Source organism: Merops nubicus, unplaced genomic scaffold (assembly GCF_000691845.1).
Source record: "Merops nubicus isolate BGI_N331 unplaced genomic scaffold, ASM69184v1 scaffold9402, whole genome shotgun sequence".
NCBI classification, from domain to species: Eukaryota; Metazoa; Chordata; class Aves; order Coraciiformes; family Meropidae; genus Merops; species Merops nubicus.
This window is the reverse complement of record NW_008595578.1, coordinates 1-21,840: the sequence shown is the minus strand read 5'-3', so window position 1 is coordinate 21,840 and position 21,840 is coordinate 1. Positions and strand designations below refer to the sequence as shown.

Here is a 21,840-nt window from a genome sequence, read left to right as displayed (position 1 = left end):
TCAGCAGAGTATGTACAATCAGCATATGGGGATTTTAGACCATCCAAGTGCCAGAACTGGGAAAAGGTAAAATAAATTGAAACAACTGGAGGCAGATGTGGGCAAGAAAGCTTGCAAGCAAGCATTTTGGCAAACCTGGAAGAGCAGTCTACATGACCAGCAGTGCCTCTTTCACAGGGCTAGAAGGTGGCTGTGACAATTTGAAGGAAAAAAACAGGAAGCTTTTTAAATATAGAAGTTGTTATTTTGAGCACATCACTTTTCAGTTAGGTGTTCACAGGATGCAAAGAACGTGGCAATGGCCATGCCTTTAAGAAACAGTGGAGCTGCTCATTTACACCTTTTGTTAAACAACCAGTGTCATCTGAAGCCTTACTGGGAAAAGGACATAGAAGAAACAAAGCCAGGCAGGACCACTCCAGCTGAAGCACTAGATGTTGTGTTTAACCCCAGCTCTGGCAGATTCCACCTGTGACCAGAGGCACAGAAGGGCTAGGCTGTCTAGAGAGGCCAGACACCGGTTCTCCGGTGGTCAGTACCAGCAGAAGGACAGACTGCCCATGGCCTAGGCAAGCACAGTCTGCTTTGGAGAGCTCTGGCTAGTAGCCAGAATGCTGCTGGCCTGGATTCCTGATATCCTGAGGCACTTAGGAAAATCCCAATAAGAAGTCACCGCGGTGAGTGGGGCCTAGATCCACAGTCCCATTCACTGAGTTTGAGGAATAATTCTTTCAGCTGTAGATGTGAAATACAAAGATTTCATCCAGTTTCCTTTCTTTCCCCGTTGATCTTTGTCTTACATCTCTTTCCTGTCATTGCAGTGCCAGCATATGCTGCACTACTGCCACTCTACCCCTCAACTAAAATATGGCCCAAATGTTAACAAGAGTTTGGGACACCTCTGCTTTTGAGGCCCCACACTGGGAGCATTTTCAGATTTTAGTAACTTCAGCTGTACCAATGGGTGCTCACTTCAAGAATGCCCTACTGCATCTTACCTCTACAAACCACAATGTAATATCCACAGACCTCTGATGGGCAAGGAGAAATCGGCTGCCTTGGAACACCAGAAAACTGGCTGTTGGGTAAAACAAATCCAGAGTGGACAGAGGATGCTGCTGAAACTGACCTCAGGGTCTCCAGTGAGGTATCACAACTACATACACAGATATAGAGCAATTCTTGGTCTGCACTGAAACATCTGCTCCAAGCATATTGGTCTGGATCTTTCCAGCTTAACCTGCCACCGCTGAACGCCACCCAGTGCAAGGGCTTTCTAGAGTGGAAAAGGAGAGAAGACGCTTGTCCCTGGTTACAGGAAAAAGCCATCACACAACACAAAAATATCATTCATTACCAGTGAAACTCTATCTTACATTTTAAGCCCTCTGTTAATCTTGAAGAGCAGGTTTTACCACACACTCCTCTCCCTCATGGTCCTAGGCCCAGCAGATCAATAGCAGTGATTGTCCTTTGAACATCTTGAGGCTACCCAGACACAGAGTGGCCATGAGCTAGTATTTCACTACCCTGTATAATCTGGCCTTGTTTCTGACTCAGGCCCCCAGCCTGTTAACCCTTACAGCTTCCTCTTGGTGCTGACTGTGCAAGGGCTGAATGGCTCCCTTATGTGGAGTCAGTGTTGCTGCTGTGTCCCCTCCCGAGCTCTGCTCCAGCTGCTCCCCCAGCTACAGCCCTCAGCCGGGCTAGCCCTTAGCTCCTCAGCCCTGTCCTCCCGGTAAATGAGCCTCAGGCTGGAAGGCAACAACTCTCCCGCAGGTTTGCAAAGAGAGGGGGTTGGGGCTGGCTGATTGCAGGGCTGGTAAAATGGGAAACGTGCCCTCAGGTACTGTAAACACAGAGCATTTAGTCTTCCAGCAAACAATGGCTAAGGAGGGGGAATGGAGGAAACAGCCCGGTAGTTACAGGCTTCCAACACACTTGTGAGAAAACTAAAGCCACTGAGGAAGTCTGCAGCACCCAGCTCTAACATCAGGGTGCAGCAGGAGGAGCTGACAGAGCAGAGAGCTTCCCACCTCATCCTCCTTAACCCTCTCCTACAGCAGTGACGGAGCACTGCGGGTACATGGCCTGGGGCACTTCTTCTTGCTAGGAAGAGAAACTTTCTCCGGAGAGGAGCGAAGCCCTCAGCCCGTTTCGAGGCTCCACAAGCAGCAGGAGCAGCAGCGAGTGCAGCCACTAGATGGCACGAGTGGGAGCTGAGCCTGCCCGGTGCGGGGTCCCGGCCCTGCTGCAGACACCATCCTCATCCTCGTTCTGCAGGTGAACACCCCAACTTGCTCTCCTTTTTCATCTGTAAAGTAAGATGTGATGTGGCCAAGTAGAATAAAGTTTACCTTCACAAACTGCTGGATGAAGAGATCTGTGTTAAATTGACAAAAATATAATTAAGAATAAAGAAGTTCCATAAACATCACAGCAAATAGACTTGTCTTTTTGGGGTGGGATGTAGCCAGTTGCCAAAATGCAGCTTCCAAGTGTGCCCTGTGCTGCAAACAGCTGTGTGCCATAGCATCAGGCTTCCCCTGGGAGGAAAACGTCCTGTGATGAGAGGCACAAGTCCTGGGCAGAAGAGTGATGGTGTTCTCTTTGGAGACTGACTGCTTGGAGAGCAGAATGGGAGGATAAAGTTAGGAAAAACAGGATACTTGTGTTTGTGAGGGAACAGCAGACTGGAAGCAGCAGCATTGCAGGAGACCCAAAGTACCCACTTTTTGTGATGTAATTGAATTGGCTTCTGGAGGATCAGCTGAGCATCAGAGGTGGCACAAGACAAGGGGCAGGCACAGGGATGCAGCCAGCTGCTAAATAATCCTAGACTTACTGCTCAACTGCACCCCTAAGGCACAAAGAGAACCTTTGAATCTAGTATCAGTTTTACACTTGTATTGCCTTATGTTGCCTCCATTGGCTGGAGAAATCTGTGAGAACTGCTTTTCATGGATCAGGTTAGGAGAGTAAGGGTAGGAGTAATGATGGATTTACTTGAGGATGCATTGTGATTTCAGAGCCTTGTTCCTCTCAGCTTTGGGGGGCTGGGAGCAGAAGCTTCCTGCAGTTGGAAGGGATGATTCCCAGTTTTCTTATGGAAAGCATCAGACGTTGGAACACACTGCCTATAATAGAAATTAATACATTAAAGAAATCTATTTACAGTTATTATAAAGTGGAGCTTACATTCCTGTGCTTTGTAAAGCTGGAACTAAGGCACCCGATACAAATAATTTGTTCCAATGCAGTCTATTTTTAAAATAAACTGGTTTCTGAAATAAATAAATATTCATCCAAGTTTCAGACTATGACACGTTCCATAAGGAGTGCCCACCATGCCCTCAGTCAAAATGCCTACCTGACTCATAGATGTCACCTTCTCACAGCAACAGAGGAACAACTTGAGTTTTCTTCAGACCTTTTGCTCTTCAGTAGAATGCCAAACATCTTGAAGGAAAACAAGCACACACCTTCCCCAATTTATCTCGAGATCACACGCTGGAGGACACCTCTAAATTTCAACTGCTGTGAGGAGTATAAAGGCTGTATTCTTCTGTGGTCTATCTACACCAGTCTGTGACACCGAAACTGCCACCTGTCAAAGCTCAAACTCCCTCTTGTCCTTTCCTTTCCTTCCCTTCACAGCATCTACCTACCCCCGTCCCTCTTCTCTCTCAAGACTTCTCTGCACTTGCTGACCACCAAGCATTTTATTCAGGCAGCTGAACTGTCCTTTCAACCTCTTTGCACTGACTCATATGCCCTAAAACTACTACTTCCAGACTGGGTTTGCTCCAAGCTGAGGTTGGACATGACCTCATACAGTGGCACAATGAGTTATCCTTCATCCAAGGAACTAATTAACTGTACACAGTTGTAGCTCATTTTACATGTCAGGTAAACTTTAAATGCCGAACTTTAAAACCCAATGAAAAATGTAGTTTTCATTTCCAGCTCTACCATGTGCTAAACAGGACTCTGCTGCTCCTAAACATCCTCAAAATTGTTAGGGCTTCCTGATATGGTAGCCTTGAGGTTTGGTTTGCGTGGGTTTTGTCTTGTTTGCTGTTTGGTTGTTTTTTTATCTTTTGGGGGGGTGACTTTTTTCCCCTAAAGGCAAAAAAAATTTCCATCTACTATTCATAGTCTGTCCTCTTAAAGAAAAGTAAAGTGTGGTGACAGCAGGAAACGGAGGGTGGAAACCAGACCACCCTTCCGCCTTCCCCCCACGTACATAGTAAGAGCTTAAGCTTCTCTGACATGGAGAAAGCCACAGAAAAGTCATGTGCACAAGAAATAAAAATATGGGCTTCAAAAATCCATTATTTCCCAAGAAACAGAAATTAATACACCAAAAGAAGCAACTGAGAGCTGAGTAACCAGAGACTCAAGCTCTTCTTTACAACTGTTTTTAGCTGCTAAAGACTCCTATCCTTGCCCTTCAAATAAATATTTAGAAATCTGCCAAGTTCACACCTACCATAAACAAATCTTCCCTCAGAGAAAGATCAGATTTTATAATGTTGGTGTTTCAAAACCTCACCTTTTCCTCACCTCAACACCTTTGTGTACCCTTAGGGGAGCACAGAGCCACTGCCTGACACCTTGAAAAAGTCAGTGAGAGGTCCATTTCCATCCCATCAGGTTGCACTGGTACCACCACCTCACAACCCACCAGTCCCGAATTAACTGTTGCTACATCCAGAATCCAGTACTGCAGTTAGGCTGGGTGCTGCTGTGCTGGCCAAGATGTTCAAAGCACTACCACGCCACTACAGCAAAATACTGTCAGAGGTGTTTTTACACTAAACCACTATCGGCTGAATCACGCAATTTAAAATACACTTCTAACCCATATTAACAGCAACACAAACCCATGGGTAGACCAGGCTTTGGCTTCAGAAATGAGCTGGATGTATTTATGGGTGAAATCACAACGACCACTATGAACTTGCTTAAAACCTCAAGGTGTCTGGAGGGGGCACACACCTTGTGATCATGTTTGCAAGACTGCACAAAGCCAACAGCTGCAAGGCTGACATTACTGAACAAAACTGCCAAGTAAGCCAGAAAAAGGTTTTATTTTATTAGGAATGGTACATTTAAACACACGTAAGACTTTGGGATTAAGTTACATATTTTTCCAAAAATGTTTCCCTTATATTTAATGATACAGAAGTTAAAAAAATCTAATACCAAATTATAAGAACAAACAGTATTTGCAAGTGGAAATTTCTATTGATTGAAACAACTGTGCATTCAGGAGACGGAAAGAAATGACCCTCTTTACGCTTTAACATGATTAACTTTTCCTGACACAACTGACTACACTTTTCCTGGGATTTTTTTGCTGCTCTCATTACTAAAATAACCTTCCTTTCCATCAAGACTATTACTAGTCATACACACATTATTCAGTATCATACTTTTGGGTATGAAAGCTATGTCACTTTTATAAACATCAAAAACATGGACATGCATATTGACATTTCTGTGCAGTTTTATGGAGTCACCTGTCAAATAAGGCCTCTACATACAATACCACATACTAGTGAATTACTGGAAAATTATTATAATGGATTCCCAAGAATCCTGACATCTGAATGGTACATCTCATTTTAGGAGGAAATTCCAGCTTTCACTACTGCTTAACATTGTATTGATTCACTATCCAAATGAGCAATATTCAGCTAACTGATGTGTGTTCCTGAAAGTCTGTTGCAAATTAAGCAGATTATCAAGGTCATTTACAGCTGGAACTTTAACAGCCTGTTAAGCCAAGCGACAGGGGGGAAAAAGTGAACTCTAAATTCAGCTGGTCCATTCATTCTCAGACAGAAAAGTAGCCACAAAACCTTAAAGGAATAAAATCTATACTTCCTGTTGTCAGACTGGATACCAAGGACAAAAGCTATTGTACAGAGTATTTTGGAAGTCAAAGGCCTTGGAGGTGGAGGGGAAAGTGGGGGGCAAGAGAGGGAGAAAGCAGCGTATTGTCTCATCCCGTTACCTCAGCATTATGTGTACGTAATATATCTATGATAGAAACGTTTACTAATAGCAGGGGAAAAAAATAAAAACCACTTCCCACTCCAGACTTCACTGAGAGGAGAAAGCTGAGAGCTCCTCCCCACAGAGATGGCCTATTTGATGACAGGCACTTTGGCAATGTAAGAGGAGGTCACCCTTTCATCACGTTAACTCTTCCCCTCCCAGTTCTCATGTATAATTTGTCTCAAGTCTTCAGGAAACTTGAATCAAATCGAATGCATTAATACACCTCTAAAAGCCAGTTAACTACGGCTGTGAGCGGAGCTCGACCTAGAACGAGATTTCCTTTTGGAAGAGGAGGGAGATGGGGAAGAAGCTAGCAAGCTGGAGCGGTGGCTCTTGTGGGAGGAGTAACTCTTTTTAGGTGTACGACTGCGAGAACGAGAGCGGGATCGAGAGCGGGACCGAGAGCGAGACCGGGAGCGGGAGCGGGACCGGGAGCGGGACCTGGAGCGGGACCGGCTGTCCGACCGGGAGGATCCTGTAGACCTGGACCTGCTGCGAGATCTTGAGTAGCTCCTCGATCGAGATCTGCTTCTAGAGAAACACAGTTAAAAGCTGCAGTCTCGCCGCCCACTGAATTCAAAACACTAGAATTCTCAACTATTTCAGAGTGCTGCTAGATTCCTGTTATGCTCCATCACAACAGTATCTCCTTAGGCCAAGGCTGGGAGGACTCACAAGCCTTGACATTCTCTGCCAGCTTGGCAAAATATGAACTGCCTAATAAGGAGACAAACATGTTTTTAGCCATTTATCAAGAAAAGCACAGAAATGGAGATTCAAACCCTGCTGTATTCATTCTCTCCAGAAACATTCGTGTAAATTGGCAAGGGTTTCTTTCAAGATGCTAAAAAAGGTCTCCAAAGGCATGGAACACACCAGCAAACTTTAAGGACCAAGAGTTTAACAGCTTCTCTAGTTATACACCCCTTTTTTTCATAAAAAGCAATGGATTTATTTTTGAGAGGGACAATGAAAGAGCTGCAGGTAGCTTTTTTTAAATTACAAGATGGCAGAACTGCTCTGGGAATAATGCAAGCAAGCCAACTCTTTCTTTTATTCTCATGAAAAATTTGCTTTCACAACTATTGAGAAGATAATCTATCATACAATCTATGAGAGATTTCATAGACTGTGAAGTAGCTATTAAATTAAAAGGCTTTTAGTACCAAAATTCATATGTTTTTCCTAAAAGTCCTTCCATTTCAATATCAAGTACTATCTTAAAAACACAAAAGTTAAAAATTTCCTTACTCTCATTGAGAAGTGTTCTATTTACCCTGTTTTCAGCAAGTTAGCTCTTATCTAAATCTGTTTACACTGCTAGAAAGTGGTTTTGTGTGGGGATACTTAGCTTGAGGCCAAAGAATTAGATAATAAAACTTTGGCACAGTCTGCAAATCCATGCCCTCAGCAGAATTTTATCAGGTCAGGTGACATACCTATGCCTTCTGTGATCTTCAGTCAGCTTAATTCTGCGCCCATTCAGCTCAGTGCCATCCAATTTTTCCAGTGCACTCTTCATATCACTGTAAGATGCAAATTCCACAACCCTGTATGCCAGCAGGAAAAAAAAAAGAAAAAGTTTCAGAGAAACTGAAAAACCAAGGAGAAAAGTTTGGGCCTTTTTCAATCTGTTGATTCACAGCTTGATGTTTTATCTTCTGAAAGCTAATTTTTAACTTGGTTAACAGAAGAATATGACACTAACAGTCCTAGCCATCCATACCTTTCATATCTTCTTAAACATTACCAGAACTCTCATCTGCAATGAGATGGAGAAAGTCCAGGGAGCTATGCAGACCTGTGCTGATCTTTCAGTCCTCCACTAAAATGCACTCTAAAGCAGCCCAAGAAATGAAATAAACTTGCAAATTTCCTGCTCTATTTGGATTTTTAACTGTGGCTAGAAAAACACCCTTTCTTCATTTGTTCTCCCCACAGAAAAAAAAGTAGTCTAACTTGCATTTGCTTGCAGTGGCCCTAGAGCACTGCTGTGCCAGCACAGACACTCCACTCATACTTCCTTCTCCCCTGCTTTGTTGTGCAGGGCCTTTGTAGTGTGCAGAGCTAAGGATGGAGAGCAGGCAGCCAGGTACTGCCTCTGGAGATCGGTTCCGTTCCTTTCCTATGACTTCCACAGCTGAAGCAGCACAGAGCAGCCGCAGGCAGGAGGGATTTTAGCCTCAGGAATCACATCATAAATGACTAAATATAAATAACTCTAAGTTAACAACAGCAGAACTCAACTGTCAAAAGGTATTCTGCCTTTTCTGCTCTGACACACTGTTTTCATGGTAGAGGAGAGACAGTTTAGTGCCACTTCTGAACTCCTGCTTACTTCGTAGTTTTTTTAATTTTTTTTTTAAAAATGGGGAAATTCCAGCATCTAAGCCACACCATAAATTTATGTTCTGTTTCTTTTGTATTATAAGGAAAATATTGTCTTTAACAGTTTCAGTTATCATACAGATGTAGACAGAAAATTAAATTTACCCTTCATTCCTGTTGTTTCTGTGTGCATCCACATACGTGACCTCCCCTGCCTTTCTCATGACATCTTTCAGGTCCTGCAGCAAAAGTTAACATTTTGGCTTTCAAGAGGACACAAATCAGTCAGGTAGCAGTTAAGTAGTACCCCCAAAAACTTCCTCTGCTAAAACTACTTAATGTTTTTCTATTTTCATCTATATATACACATATAACTTAGAAAAGTTTCTGAAACAGTCTAACAGCAGCTGCATACAGAAAGGATTCCTCAGTTTTACAACTACAGTGAATGATCACTTTTAAAATAATCCTGCATCCCAAAACCATCTGATGTGAAAATGCAATGCCACACTTAAAACACCAACATATGCACTGAAATTAGAACAGATGAAATGCAAAGTAGTATTAAATGCAATTTTTCATGACTAACATCCCAGTTACATGTCTAATATATGTAGACAAATGCTCACCTCCCCCAACTTCACTGCAAAATTATAAGCCAAAAGGTGTAATTACAGTATAATTAATAATTTCACAAAGGGAATTTTTTCTTATATTTCACTTATGTATCTCTCCCACTACAGTGCCATGTCAGTAGACACTGCTGTAATTAATTTCACAGAGGCTAAACAGGCAGATACTAAAATTCCTTGCTCAGCAATAGGATAAAGTGCAAACAAAAACTGTAAAAGGTCAGTAAAAAGCTAAACATTGGTGTAAGTTACAGCAGTACGTTTACCAAAGAGTACAGCTGGTATTTTAGAATCCCAGACTACTTACCCCGGCATGCCACAAGTGGCAGATGAGATAAGAAGGTACCTTAAGCAAAGAGCTGCTTGTCCCATACCTAGCTGGCCAAGAGGAACTCTCTGACATGAGACAGGCAGAGTGATGGCTCATAGCAATACGCTTCGCGGAGGAACCAGAGGCCCTGAAAGCACTGGACATAGTCTCCAGAGGTGGCTAAAGAACCCGAGGATGATCTGTGCTAGCCAATCGAGATCAAACCCAGGCAAACCAAGATCTAGATCGCCAAAAAACAGGAGTGTCATAGGAACCAAAAGGAAAATTCAGAACAGGCCAAACCCTAGAATTTCAGCCACTAGAAAATCCCCAAATCTTTGGTTCTTTTTCCTCCACACAAGAAAAATGAGGGTTAACCAAATCAAGGTTGTTAGAAGAGGTTCAAAATGCACTTGGTTAGAAATATGCTTAAGGAAGAGAAGACTACAAAACAAAAAGCCAAGAAAAAAAACCTCCTGAGAACATTTGCCACAGAATGTAAGAAGGCTTACTTTTATATTATCTTTTAATTAAAATTCAATAGTTTTATTTTAAAAACTGGCATATGCAAACTAGTAGGCATTTTCCTTTTTTCATGTTTCAGGAAGAAACCTTAACAGCAAATGAAAAATGAACCCCTACAGCCCCATTAGAAGTAATACTTCAACCTCAGAATATTTATCTCGATTTAGAGACAAAGAACAAAATTTTGACTCTGCTCAAGTCATTGAAAGCTTCACTAAACCAGGACTGGCAAGTCAAAAAAAAGTCAGAAAGCGTTAATCTACATAATTATTTTCTAATTCAGTAACTTAAGGCTTTAAAATTGAGGCCCCCACAGACTTTTTACGCTCTATGTTGAATCCTATGAACCATTATTATGAAGTGTCAACACAATTAAGATGCCAACTTGTTTGCTCAAACAAGAGTGAGTGTGCATGTGCTAGAACGGCTCAACAGAGTATTTGCTGTTATTAGGGGTACATTTTAAAGTTACCTGGTTTTACTCAACCAGTGGACCAGTCAGATTTTATTCTAAGTTTACTGTTCTGGTTCACCTTAAACAGCACAAGACCACTGTTGTCCTTAGCAGTGAAGGAAAATAAAGTGCTGGACAATCATAAATAGGAAAAAACATATTAAAAATTACATCTTGAAACAACACAGATCTGCTCTTCCCAGCTGCTTGAAAATTTACAGATACTGAGGAACTAACGAGAGTGGCTGGAAAACTCTGAACATGCACAAATATACGTTTACTAAAATAAGGAGAATTCTGACAGTTTTGTCTAGGATTTTGATATGAGATTATTAACAATACAGTCAACAATTTGAGGAAACTTATCTGAATACTAATTTTATTTATGGTTGGTTTATTTTTTTTAAATTTATATTTCTCAACACATAACTTTTAAAGTTGACAGAATTTCTCAAAGTGTGGAGAGATGCACACACCAAGAATGAAATTATGCACATAAGTTTGAAAGCAAGGTTCTGTACCGATAGTGTTTGCTAGAAGCTCAGGGATTAGAAAAGAACAATGCCACTACTGCTAATGTATTAGCTGTTTTAATCTGTTGTGTAAGTAGCAGTGTTAAAAGAATTTAAACCACTGTAGTCAGTATCAAAGCAGTACAGCTTTGAAACTGAGGCTTGCACATGGATGTTAGCTTCAAGTGATTTCTGTTTAGGCAGGTATCAAGAAGTAGTCTCTTATGCTAACATGTATTAAAAAAGTCATTTAAACATTTAATTAGAATCCTCAGGATTTATCAGTAGGCAATCTGACTGGGTGGGCTTCAGTCTAAGATGGTAAGTACATATAAAGCCATTATAAATATTCACAAGTAAAAGCAAATTACAGAAAAGTGATTTTTTTTTTCCAAGTTATGAATTCAACACTGAACAGCCCTATAGGATTTATTCTCCTTAAGGCTCCATCCTCTGGTCCCCATTGTCGTTTCCAAGCGCTGTGTTTTGTAACAACCTCTTCATACACATAGCTGCATAGCATACCCAGAAGATAGCTAGGTGAAATCCACTCACTCATCCCATCAGCTCACAAGTTGGGTGGGTTTTTTTTCAGTTATTCAATAATTAACACAACTGTACCATTATGAACCTTTTGAACCTGTCATGCAGAAGATAAACAAGCCTAGTTCAACCGTTTATCTGCTGGACTGTACCCAAGCTCTTATGAAACATCAGTGGAGCTCCAGGCAAGCTAAACAGCCTCCTCATGCGGATTTAGCAGCAAGACCAAGGCTCTGAATGCTCAACATGTTTACTGCATCTTTGAATACACCAATTAAAGTTTCTTTATTCCAAGAATATAAAGGTTAATGAACAAGACTAAACTCCACTGTTCACTCACCTTTTGTAAACAGCATCTGTTGCTGTGCCCTTAAAAAGTAAACTTTCTATAGACTATGCAGAACACAACTAAAGGAATTAATTACAGGGTTATTCTGTTAAAAGCCAGCTAAGAATTAGAAAAACAATAGCAAGGGGTGAAAAAAATTGAGGTGGTAAGAAAACTTCAAAAGACAATTACTGAAAGTTTCGGAGTTTTAAAAAATATCTACAGTAAGCATACTTGGCACAGTACATTTCTTGAGATTCCCTTTATTAATGACTTATTACCAGACTTCTCAATCATGCATCATGTCACAAAAACATTTTACAAAACATAAGAAAAGGCCATAAATTTCACTCAAAACAATGGCATGCAATTCTAGGTGTAACAATACAATAAGGTGGCATTGTCTGCATGGATGCTATGCTTCAATAGCTTAGAAACAATCTAGAGTCTTCAGAAGTTTTATGAGGTGGTAAACACAAGTAAGCAAGAATCAATTCTCAACTACAAAATCTGGTTAGAGAACTATTTGCACAGCTGTGAAACAAAAGACTGCTCCTCACGTCTGAATGCTGATTTTTAGCAATCACTGGAACGTTTTTTGCTCATTTTTTTATTCAGGTGAAATATTTATGATGGCTTTATTAAGAAATCAGGTTGAGAGCAGTCTACTTACAGGAAAGGAAAGTAAGGTGTAAAAAAAAAAAAAGGAGATAAGGTGTTAACTCACCTGCCAGCTGATACGGGATGACAGGTTTTCAACTATGATCCTGTGTTCAGTGCGAACAGGAGGCCCATACCGGCTAGAGAGGTCACAGGGAGAGAGAAAAAGGACAAATTCTCCAGGGTAAGGCATTTAGAACTTCAGAAATCTGATATTTTCTACAGTTTGCTGAGAGATTTAAACATTTTCCTTGTTGCTGGACCACAGATCTCATTCTCTCTAGTCAAGAATATATTTAACAGTCCACTATAAGAAGAGAGCTGCTACAAGGGGATTAAAAAGGGTTTTGATGAAGAACTTTATCAAGGCAGTCGATATAGTTGCCATTTTTTTCTAGATACAATGAAATAAGTGCCTAATAGAATGAAAATAATGTAAAGAGAATTAGTTTAATTTTGGTATCTCACAGGCTTGGCTCACTCATGCATTTGGAGGATATTCACTTGAAGGGTGATTTTAAATTTTTTTTCTTCTCAGTTGGTAGGATAAAATTCTGCTTCACATCAGGGAGACTGAAGGCACGATTTGAAGGCACCTTGGGTCATGCTTCCAAATACCAAATCACTTGTTAATATTTATAAATGCCACCACGACCTGTACTTTTGTGTGAAGAAACATGCTTTAGTAAAATGAGAGCTAGGTAGCTGGTTGCCCTGAAATAACCATGGCAACTTACAGTCGCTGAGTAAAAACTGATGGGGTTTTTTATTTAACCAAAAATTAAAGACCCTCTCAAAAATGAAAATGTTCACAGAGAAAAGAAGAGTAAGACATCTGGAAAGAATACTGCCCTTGCAAATCATTTCTGTTTCCAATCTTAGTCATTCTTAATCTAAAAAGATCTGAGAAGTGTGGGAAAAGGTATGCCAGCCTTTTGGTAAGTAATGCAGTACTCTACCGATGGCACTACTTTGCACTGACTGGTACAAAAAGATTCAAGAATAAAGAACACTGAGCTTAGAGAAAATTATTCTCATCTTCTCCTCCCAAAGAAACATAATTCTAAACTGTGCGTATTGATCTGTACACTGAAGCACAGGCAATTTCATTTCAGTGCATACCTCAAAGTGTCCCAATTTTTTTCAGAACATCCAGATCTTCCGGGCATTTAAACAGAGGTCCCAGAGTCCCAAAACTGGCAGGCTGAGTCTCATTTTTCCATTATTGCAAACGGCAGTCTCCTCCTGTCTGGCACCGGCACTCTGACGCCATGAACATGGCTACAACGTCAGATGCCCACGACCTTCAATCACACTTCCTACTTTAAAAGTCCACTTTTAGCCTGGACCTCGGACCAATTACCCGGCATCAAGGTTACTGCCACTAAAGAAAAAACAATCTAATTAGCATACTTGCATATGCAAATTAGATGCTCCAGACACTGGTTTGTAACTGGCAGCAATTCTGTCTTTGAAATGCACGCAGAGGTTTATGTCAGTTAAGTCTTCATCTTTCTTCCAAACTCTATTCTGCACAGGCCACAGCCATATGTGTTTCTACAGAGTAAATTACTCCATATATATTTACTTCACACAGGTAGATACAACAGATCAAATGTGTAGTTGGTTGGTGGAATACATGTGAATGTGCAGAACCTTCACAAACTCCGCAGCAAGCTGGTGCAAGGTTCACCACTGCCTCAGATCACTGCTAGAGGTGAGCGACTCCACAAATACCACATGACCACTAAGGGGTATTGGAGAGAGGAGCTACATCCTGGTTTTCAGATTCCACTGTTCAGAAACTCTCCTTCGGCAAGGCACCTGCTCAGTCGGCAAGCTTAATGAATGGCTATTCAAACACTTCTGACCTGCTGGCATCTCGTGCCCTAGCACTGCTTCTCCAACACAGTTCCTCCTCTATGCTGTGCTGAAGGAGGCACTTTGATAGCCACAACTGGAAATGCAAAAGCCTGGTTAGATGACAAATACCTAACTGCTCTACAATAATTCTACTTAGTCTATAAGCTCAGTTTAATGAGAAAAGCCTCTATAGAGAAGCTCTGGCTTTTTTCTTGATCCAGTGTTAAAGCCAGCCAATCCAGCTGCAGTATTAGTCCTTCATGTCTTTTACACAATGGCAGGAAGGGAGACCACTGTAGGCACTACAAGATGGACAGGGAGCTTTTCATAATAGGCTTGTGAAAGTCTGCAAGTCAGTTACATTGCATTAAAATCCACATTCCCCTCAACCAGAGGAGGTAAATAATAGTAATGGACCTCCAAGGCTGGAGAATATAAAACTCCTTTCATCAAGCTATGCAAGGAAACAGAGTTGGATCCCTGACTCCAACCACAAGAAGAAAACCGTATTTCAGTACAGTTCTTCAGTTACTGTGTTTGTAGGAAACAGAGTCCAGACCACCTACCTAGATCCTCTCTGCGACTGGTAGTAACTGAGCCGCTGCGGGAATCTGCCCCTTCCTCTTCGGGCTCGAGCGTGCTCAATCGTAACCCTGATGATAGGAACAAAACAAGACAAGCAAACAAAAAATAAACTACAAACTCCGAGTACTTGACACCGACTTAAATCTTTTGTAACTGGAAGCACATGTGCAAGAACAAGAAGTGACCTGCCCTTGCAAGCCAGGATTTAGCACGCAGTCGCCGGCATTTCTTAAAGAGCCAGACCAGCGGCATTCTCTTGTCTCACTCATCTCCCTCAGCCTCTCATGAGAATTGTCACGGGTCTGTAATTCAGACTGAAACAACTAAATTGGCTCAACAAGAGCCCAAAAGTACTCATAGAGGGAGAAGAGCACCAAAGTAAGTAACAATAACCTAATGACCTAAACCAGCTTCCACAATCAAACTAACAGTTCCAGTAACATACAACTACAGTCCTCACTGCTGCAAACTGAGGGGCAACACGCCCAATGATGAGAGGCTATCATCAACTTCTTTTCTGAAGTCAACAGACAGATAAATAACAAACGAATAATTTCAATTCACTTTTACTAATACTACTAGTGACAAGACCATGTTAGCTTTGAACAAGTTCAAGTGGAGAAAACAGTCAGCCCTGCTCCAAACCACAGCTCCTCCAGTCCCAAACTACCTTTGCCTTACAGAAGACTGTGGCCAGGACCCCAGTGCCTCTCTTTAGATAAGGTTATGGGAGGTGTATCCCACCACAGAGCCACAAGAAATGTCTCTCAGAGCACAAGCTACCTCACTGTATGCAGATGCAAAGCACTTTTTCTGTTCTTAAGGGAAATTGTGGCGTAACACCTACCTTTCATCACACAGCTCTTTACCATTTAGTTCATAAATCGCATCATCAGCATCCCTGTGGTCTTCGAATTCCTAGAAAGAAAACAGGAATAAAAATTACTTTCCCTCGTGGTATATTTAAATGTTAGAAAACATGCTTTGTATATAAATGTCACATTTCTGCACAAGTCTCAGTCACAACTTTGAACAAGGAAGCAGATTCCCGGTACATTTATGACTGAAAAGCCATGACCATTTCTTCTCCCTCCACCTCACAAAGTCCTTTGGTTTCCCTCAGTCGTTTCAGCATAACTATCTACAGGACCTGGATAAAATTGTCCTGGTTTGGGGTAGAACAGAGCTGATTCTGTTCAATTATTTTACTTTGCAGTTAAAGCTTCTTCTAATTAACTGCACTTTCTGAAGCTGAAATATGAAGTCTGCATATTTTTGCAGACAGTGTCTGCTTCTAGCACTGATAACAGTCCATGTTTAGAGTTACTACCAGGGATTGGTATGCAGACCAGGGTCACTGCTAAGCTTGTGTACCACACGGAGGGGGGCTGAAAGCAAAGCCACACCTGCAGGGAGGAGTGGACAAGATAAGTGACCCTAAAATTCATCAATGGGGTAGTCCATCCCATATCTGTCACATCCACTAAAAGGTGAAGAATTATGAAGGGCAAGCCCCTTCCCCCTCCCTTCTGCCTTCTTCTTGGCTTTTGCTGCTGCTGCAGTGCCCAGCACCTGAGGAGGACTCCATCCATCCTGCCTTTGATCCCAAGCCCTTTGTTCCAGCATCCTGCTCCTGGACCCAGCTGCAGTCTGCAGTTGAGTCCTGTATGGGACCCTTCCCCTGTGGCTGCTCCCCAGCATTGGGGGTGATGGTGACATTGTCATCGGGGTGTGTGGCAGGGGGGGGAGTTGGGTTCAATACTGGTTTTGTATATATTCCACTTTAGTAGTAGCATTTTCATTAAAGCTGTTTTACTTTTCAAATTGATGTCTCTCTCCCTTACTCCCTTTCTCTCCCCCTTAGCAGGAGTGGCTCAATTAACAGAAACATCTGTTACAGGTCTGGGGGCAGCCCTGACCCTAAACCATGACAAAAAATAAATTAATTCAATGACCTGGCTTATTACAGAAATATCCAAAACACTCTCTGGAAGAGAAGTGGGGGGGTTACTTCATGGCACACAGTTTAAAACACAGCCCTACATACAGGGAAGTTCTACGTAATAGCACGAGCTGATCAACCACAAACAAAAGCAGGAGAGCTGCATGTTTCCAAAACCCTCTTAAGAGATCTGGGGCCAACTCAATTCTTACTGAACCAGCACAGAAAGAATAAATCAGAAAAAAAGCCCTTCTGATTTTTTCCTGAGTGAATTCAGCTCACCAGTCTGGCAAAAAGGTGCCTGTGTAAGAAGAGTAAGAAACATAAGCCCCTCTTCAGCACTGGCCACCTGTGGGTCTGTATCAGCTTTAACATGCAGTCCCACATGACGGAGGGAATCCGTTGCTTCGCTTTTGGCAGCAGCGCTGCTTTAGTCAGCCCAAGCAGCTCTGCCCACCATCCAGCACACTGGTTCTTGGCAAAGCTGTTTGTACAGCTCTGCAGGAAACTAGGTCAAGAAACCTATCCAGACAAAAAACAGCACACTTTGTGCAGGAGGTGGGGTGAAAAAGACAGTGTTATTTTTCAAGGAGATCAGCTTTCCAGGTAGGTTCTTTATGTGACTGAACAACAGCAGTAACAGCTTGTGAGGCAAGGGGAGAAAGAAAGAAAGAAATTAAAAGAAATAAAGCAGTGAGGATAAGCAGCTGGGTAGGGACTGCCTGAACCAAGCGTGTGGACAGAGGGAAAAAAACAATTGTGGAACTCCAGCTTGAGAGCAAGGAACAACAGAGAAGCAACTTCTCAAGTTGAAGAAAGCGTTTGCATAACTATTAACAGCTTTTCAGAAGCAATACTGGCTTAAGCAATCTTCCCCCTTCTGGACTGAAATCTGTTTCAATACCAAGTGAAACATCACATGTCCTTGCATGATGATGCAAAGATTATCTGGAGAAAATTCATTTAGGCCCAGCATTTAGGAGTGTCAATAGTTAGCACCTACAACTCCCAAGATTTCAGCAAGTTTCTAACAAACCAAATGTCTGCAAGTCTGTCTCCCTTTACACACTAGCTTTATTGTCTGAATTTGACAATATTTTACACAGAAATATCACAGAATCACAGAATGTTAGGGGTTGGAAGGGATGTTAGGGGTTGGAAGGGAAAAATACAAAATTTAAGTAAATATAATTAATTTCAGAGATCAAGCAATTATTTCAGTCAAGCACAATGAAACGTGCTTTTAACACTGCAACAGTGTTTATTCAAAATCACTTTGTTTTGTAAGAAGTTTTATAAATACAGATTTTAAAAACCTGAAAACAAAGATGAACTGACAGCCCATGACAAGTGAGGTACCATGAAGGATAACACCACTCAGTGTATTTATAAGTTATCTGCATAACAGGACCGAGTGTGCCCTCACCAATTTTGTGGCTGTCACCAAAGCGGGAGCAGAAATAGATACACCAGAAGGAAAAAACACCACACAGAAAGTCCTTGATAGGCTGAAAGATTAGGCCAACCAGAATACCAAGTTTTAACAAGAGATAAATGTGGTGAAGTCCTGCACTTGGGGTAGAATAATGCTCAGCAGCAGAGCGGGCTGTGGTCTGAGTGGCTGGAGTGCAGCTCTGCTGGAAAGGACCTGGAAATCCTTGTGGGGAGCCAGCTAGGCGTGAGTCAGCAGCGCGGCCTTGCTGCAATGGAAGCAGAGCGCCTCCTGGGCTGCATCGGTAACAAATGGCATGGCCAGCAGACCAAGGGGTGTGATTATTCCACCCTACTTGGTATTTGTTAGGCCACATCTGGAACACCGGGTCCAGTTCTGGTCCTTGCAGCCCAAGGAATACATTGAAAAATTGGAGCGGGACCAGCAGAGCACCACCAAAACTGATCAGAGGTTGGAGAACAAAGAAAGGTTGAGAGCGCCATGTTTGTCCAGCCCAAAGAAAAGGCACCTCAAAGGGGTCAGTCTTCCAAAACCTCAGCCACAGATGATCAAAGGGTCTTCCTCATGTAAGTGCACATTGACAGCATGACAGGTAAAGGGAGGAGAGAAAGCTTTGTTTAGATGCAAGGAAAAAAATTAAATTTTTTAGAGAGTGTTACAGGACAATATTCAAGCTTATCAGTGAGCTTTGAAAAGAAAATGCTTCTGCCTAGGAACTGGAGAAGAGAGGAAGGAGGGTTGGCTGACTCACATATAGGAGCTGAACAGAAGTTGTTCCTGAATGAGTCAACAGCCCTGCCCAAGAAGAGAAGAGGAACGCTCAGGGAAAGGTGATTGAGAAATAGCAGCAACTGGAAAAGGACACACTAAATAAACTCAGGCTCACGTCTGGATCGGCCACTTAGCCCCGGACTTTGGAGGCAGGTATTGACCTACTCAGTCAACAGAAGTGGCTCATCGTGCAGGGCAATGGGGAACCAGCTTGTTTAGGAGTCAAGAAGTAATACTCATTTGAAACAGAAGTAGGCAAAGCCTGGATTTTCGGAGCATACAGCTCTAGAGAGCAGTGGCAGGAAACAAAGATCCAGTGAACCATGTATTTAACTGAACTGTCTGACAGACACACCCCGTGAACGTGTGGTGATGGTGATTATGCCCAAACTTCAGCTGCACAGGAGTGAAAAGCTGTGCTCCTTAAACCCAACAGCAAGCGCCTATTACACCTCTTGTCTCAGCCAACTACTTCATTTTTATGACAGGCCATTATTTAGTTATGACCAAGCAGACTAGGAGTGAGAGGAACATACAAGGTTCTGTATAGCGTTTTCTTCAGGTCAAGACTTGGTCAAGTTTTGTAGTGTCCTGACAGGATATTTATACTGTCTTCATAAACAAAGGATAAAATTTAAATCCATGAAAGACTATCATCAATTAATTTAACGCAGCTAGAATATCAGTAAGATTCTGATCAAAACATGACCAAAACCAGGTAAAACTCTGATCCAATCTCTTGAAATACAATCTGAAATGTATATTAATATTTTCCATTTCTCACTGGAACTATTATTTACTTAAGCACCTTCCCCTCCTTGACATCAGCCTAGCAAGGCCAGTCCCTGCAAGCAAGAGAAAGGAAAACAAGGTATTGCTTACCACAAATCCAAATCCATTTTTCAGATGGATTTCTCGTATGCGTCCATAGCCTTTGAAGAACTTCTCCACGTCCCGCTCCCGAGCACGTGAGCTTAAATGTCCAACGAAGACACGGCAGCCACTCATCTTAAGGTTGATGCTAAGAAAGAAAACAGCACTGTTTATCAGATTAACAAACTTAAAATAGGGTGGTTAAAACAGGGCGATCACGGTTACATCTCAGAAACCTTGGTTAAATAGGATTTCATTTTACTGTCCTGCAGATATCTATATTACAAATGCAATTCTCTATAGCCAAAGAAGTGAGAAAATCCTGTCTTACTTATTGAAGAGCCTACACAAAACTCCCACTTTTGTCCTTCTTAGTCATATAATCTCAAGACTTCTTCCACTGAAATTATGGGTTTGCTTGCTGTTAGACTAATAAGGCTTTTCTACCACAAAACATGAAAAAAAAAACACTCTGGAAGCACCCAAATGAATTTACTGGGCTAACAGCAGTTAAAACAAAACAAAACTGCTATGTTAATCATTGGAATACAAACATAAAACATTCCTGAACTTTTGCTTTCACCTGAAAGAATTGCTGCAATAAAAGTTACATTAGCATCCAAAAGGTAGTCATCAAATGATTTCCATTTGCACTAACTGTAAAATAACTTATTTTAACAGTCTATCAAGTTATGAAGTAGAAACATCTTGCCATTATGAGATTTCAACAACAGCAAAAACAAAGGCTGTTTTGGATATGCAGATCTTTCAACAACTAGCTACTGATCCCAGGATACATGATTTGAGATATTTTATGAAAGCTTCGTTGTTTACCTTGAGTATGTCAACTTTTTCAGTTTATGTGACTTAAGATATTTTTAAGTTCTTGTGACTGGAAAATATTCTTTGGCTCACTCAGTGAGCTTGCTGTCACACAAAAAACGAAGAATCCAAGCCCTGAGGAACGGAAATAAAATGTGATCTTGTATCACAATACTAGTCTGTAAAGCAGATAAACAGACAACACATCAGGCTAGCTGTGAAAGCAGTACAAGACGATTTGGACGCAGTACTTCGAATTAGCCCCATTTGCCTTCTGTGCTAACACCCATTAGGTTTCTATTGATTAACTTCTTCACTCGGGCTTTTTGTGCCACCAGAGAAGCCCCAGAACTTTGGAAGACAGGTTACAGGGCACATGGGGTAAGGGGCAGTCGTGTGACAGCACTTATTTAGGTCAACCTAAACCGACCTCGAAGCACGACCTGAGGTGATAGCCATTTAATCGTTTTCACGTGAAAAGTTTTGTGCTTCCCCTACAAGAAGCTATGCTGCCCTTTGTAATCGTGCCCTCCTTTGTGCTCGCACTTGCAATTCTATGCTCGCATGGAAACCCAGCTCAGAGGACTGACGCAGCACCCTTGCAGCATTCTCCCGACAGATCGTCTCCCTGATGCACCCTCACCACAATGGCAAGGCCAGCAGCGGGTATTAAGAGGCAGGCCAGAACGGAGGAAGGACAGACTTACGTAACTGTGTGCTTTAAAACACAGCAAAAATAGTCACTTTGGTAACAGCACTCGCTCTGGGGACATAGATTTGACAGATTAAAACGACTGCTGTTCAATACTTTTAGTTCCCGATTCCAGAAAAACAAGGTGGGGAGGAGGGAAGAATCGCCGAAGGAAATGAATATGGTGTGGATGGAGCTGACGGTGCGAGAAACAGCCAGCAGATCAAGCGTATCTGTCCGCGCACTATTTACTCAAACATCAGGGAGCACAATGGATGCGAGATTGCATCGACACCTGCAAGTGGCAGAGCTTCACGCCTCGTTCACAGCACAATGCAACCGCGTTCGCTCGCTGGCGGTTCCCAGGACGCCACGTCCTGGCGGAAAAGCCCGCGGGAGGCCCGGGCCCGCAGCGAAGGGCCGCCTGCTCGCTCGCCTTTTCGCTAGGCCGAGGCGGGACGTGGCTGCGCCCGATCCGC

The 21,840-nt window shown here is 42.2% G+C and overlaps 1 protein-coding gene across 3 annotated transcripts; it reads right to left on the bottom strand.

The window, feature by feature from the left end:
* Positions 1–5,073: 5,073 nt before the first annotated feature.
* On the bottom strand, positions 5,074–19,991 carry LOC103768926 (serine/arginine-rich splicing factor 5-like). Of its 3 annotated transcripts, none has more exons than XM_008936088.1 (7): positions 19,858–19,991; positions 15,657–15,727; positions 14,791–14,877; positions 12,429–12,501; positions 8,563–8,636; positions 7,509–7,619; positions 5,074–6,600 (listed from the first exon to the last, which is right to left on the bottom strand). In XM_008936088.1, the coding sequence occupies exons 1-7, from the start codon at positions 19,981–19,983 to the stop codon at positions 6,306–6,308; spliced, it is 837 nt and encodes a 278-aa protein (XP_008934336.1). In that variant the 5' UTR covers positions 19,984–19,991; the 3' UTR covers positions 5,074–6,305. The 3 variants fall into 3 exon arrangements, with proteins under 3 accessions (XP_008934336.1, XP_008934337.1, XP_008934338.1); XM_008936089.1 differs by having other exon boundaries at positions 5,074–6,579; positions 19,858–19,983; XM_008936090.1 differs by having other exon boundaries at positions 5,074–6,570; positions 19,858–19,983.
* Between the last annotated feature and the right edge of the window lie 1,849 nt (positions 19,992–21,840).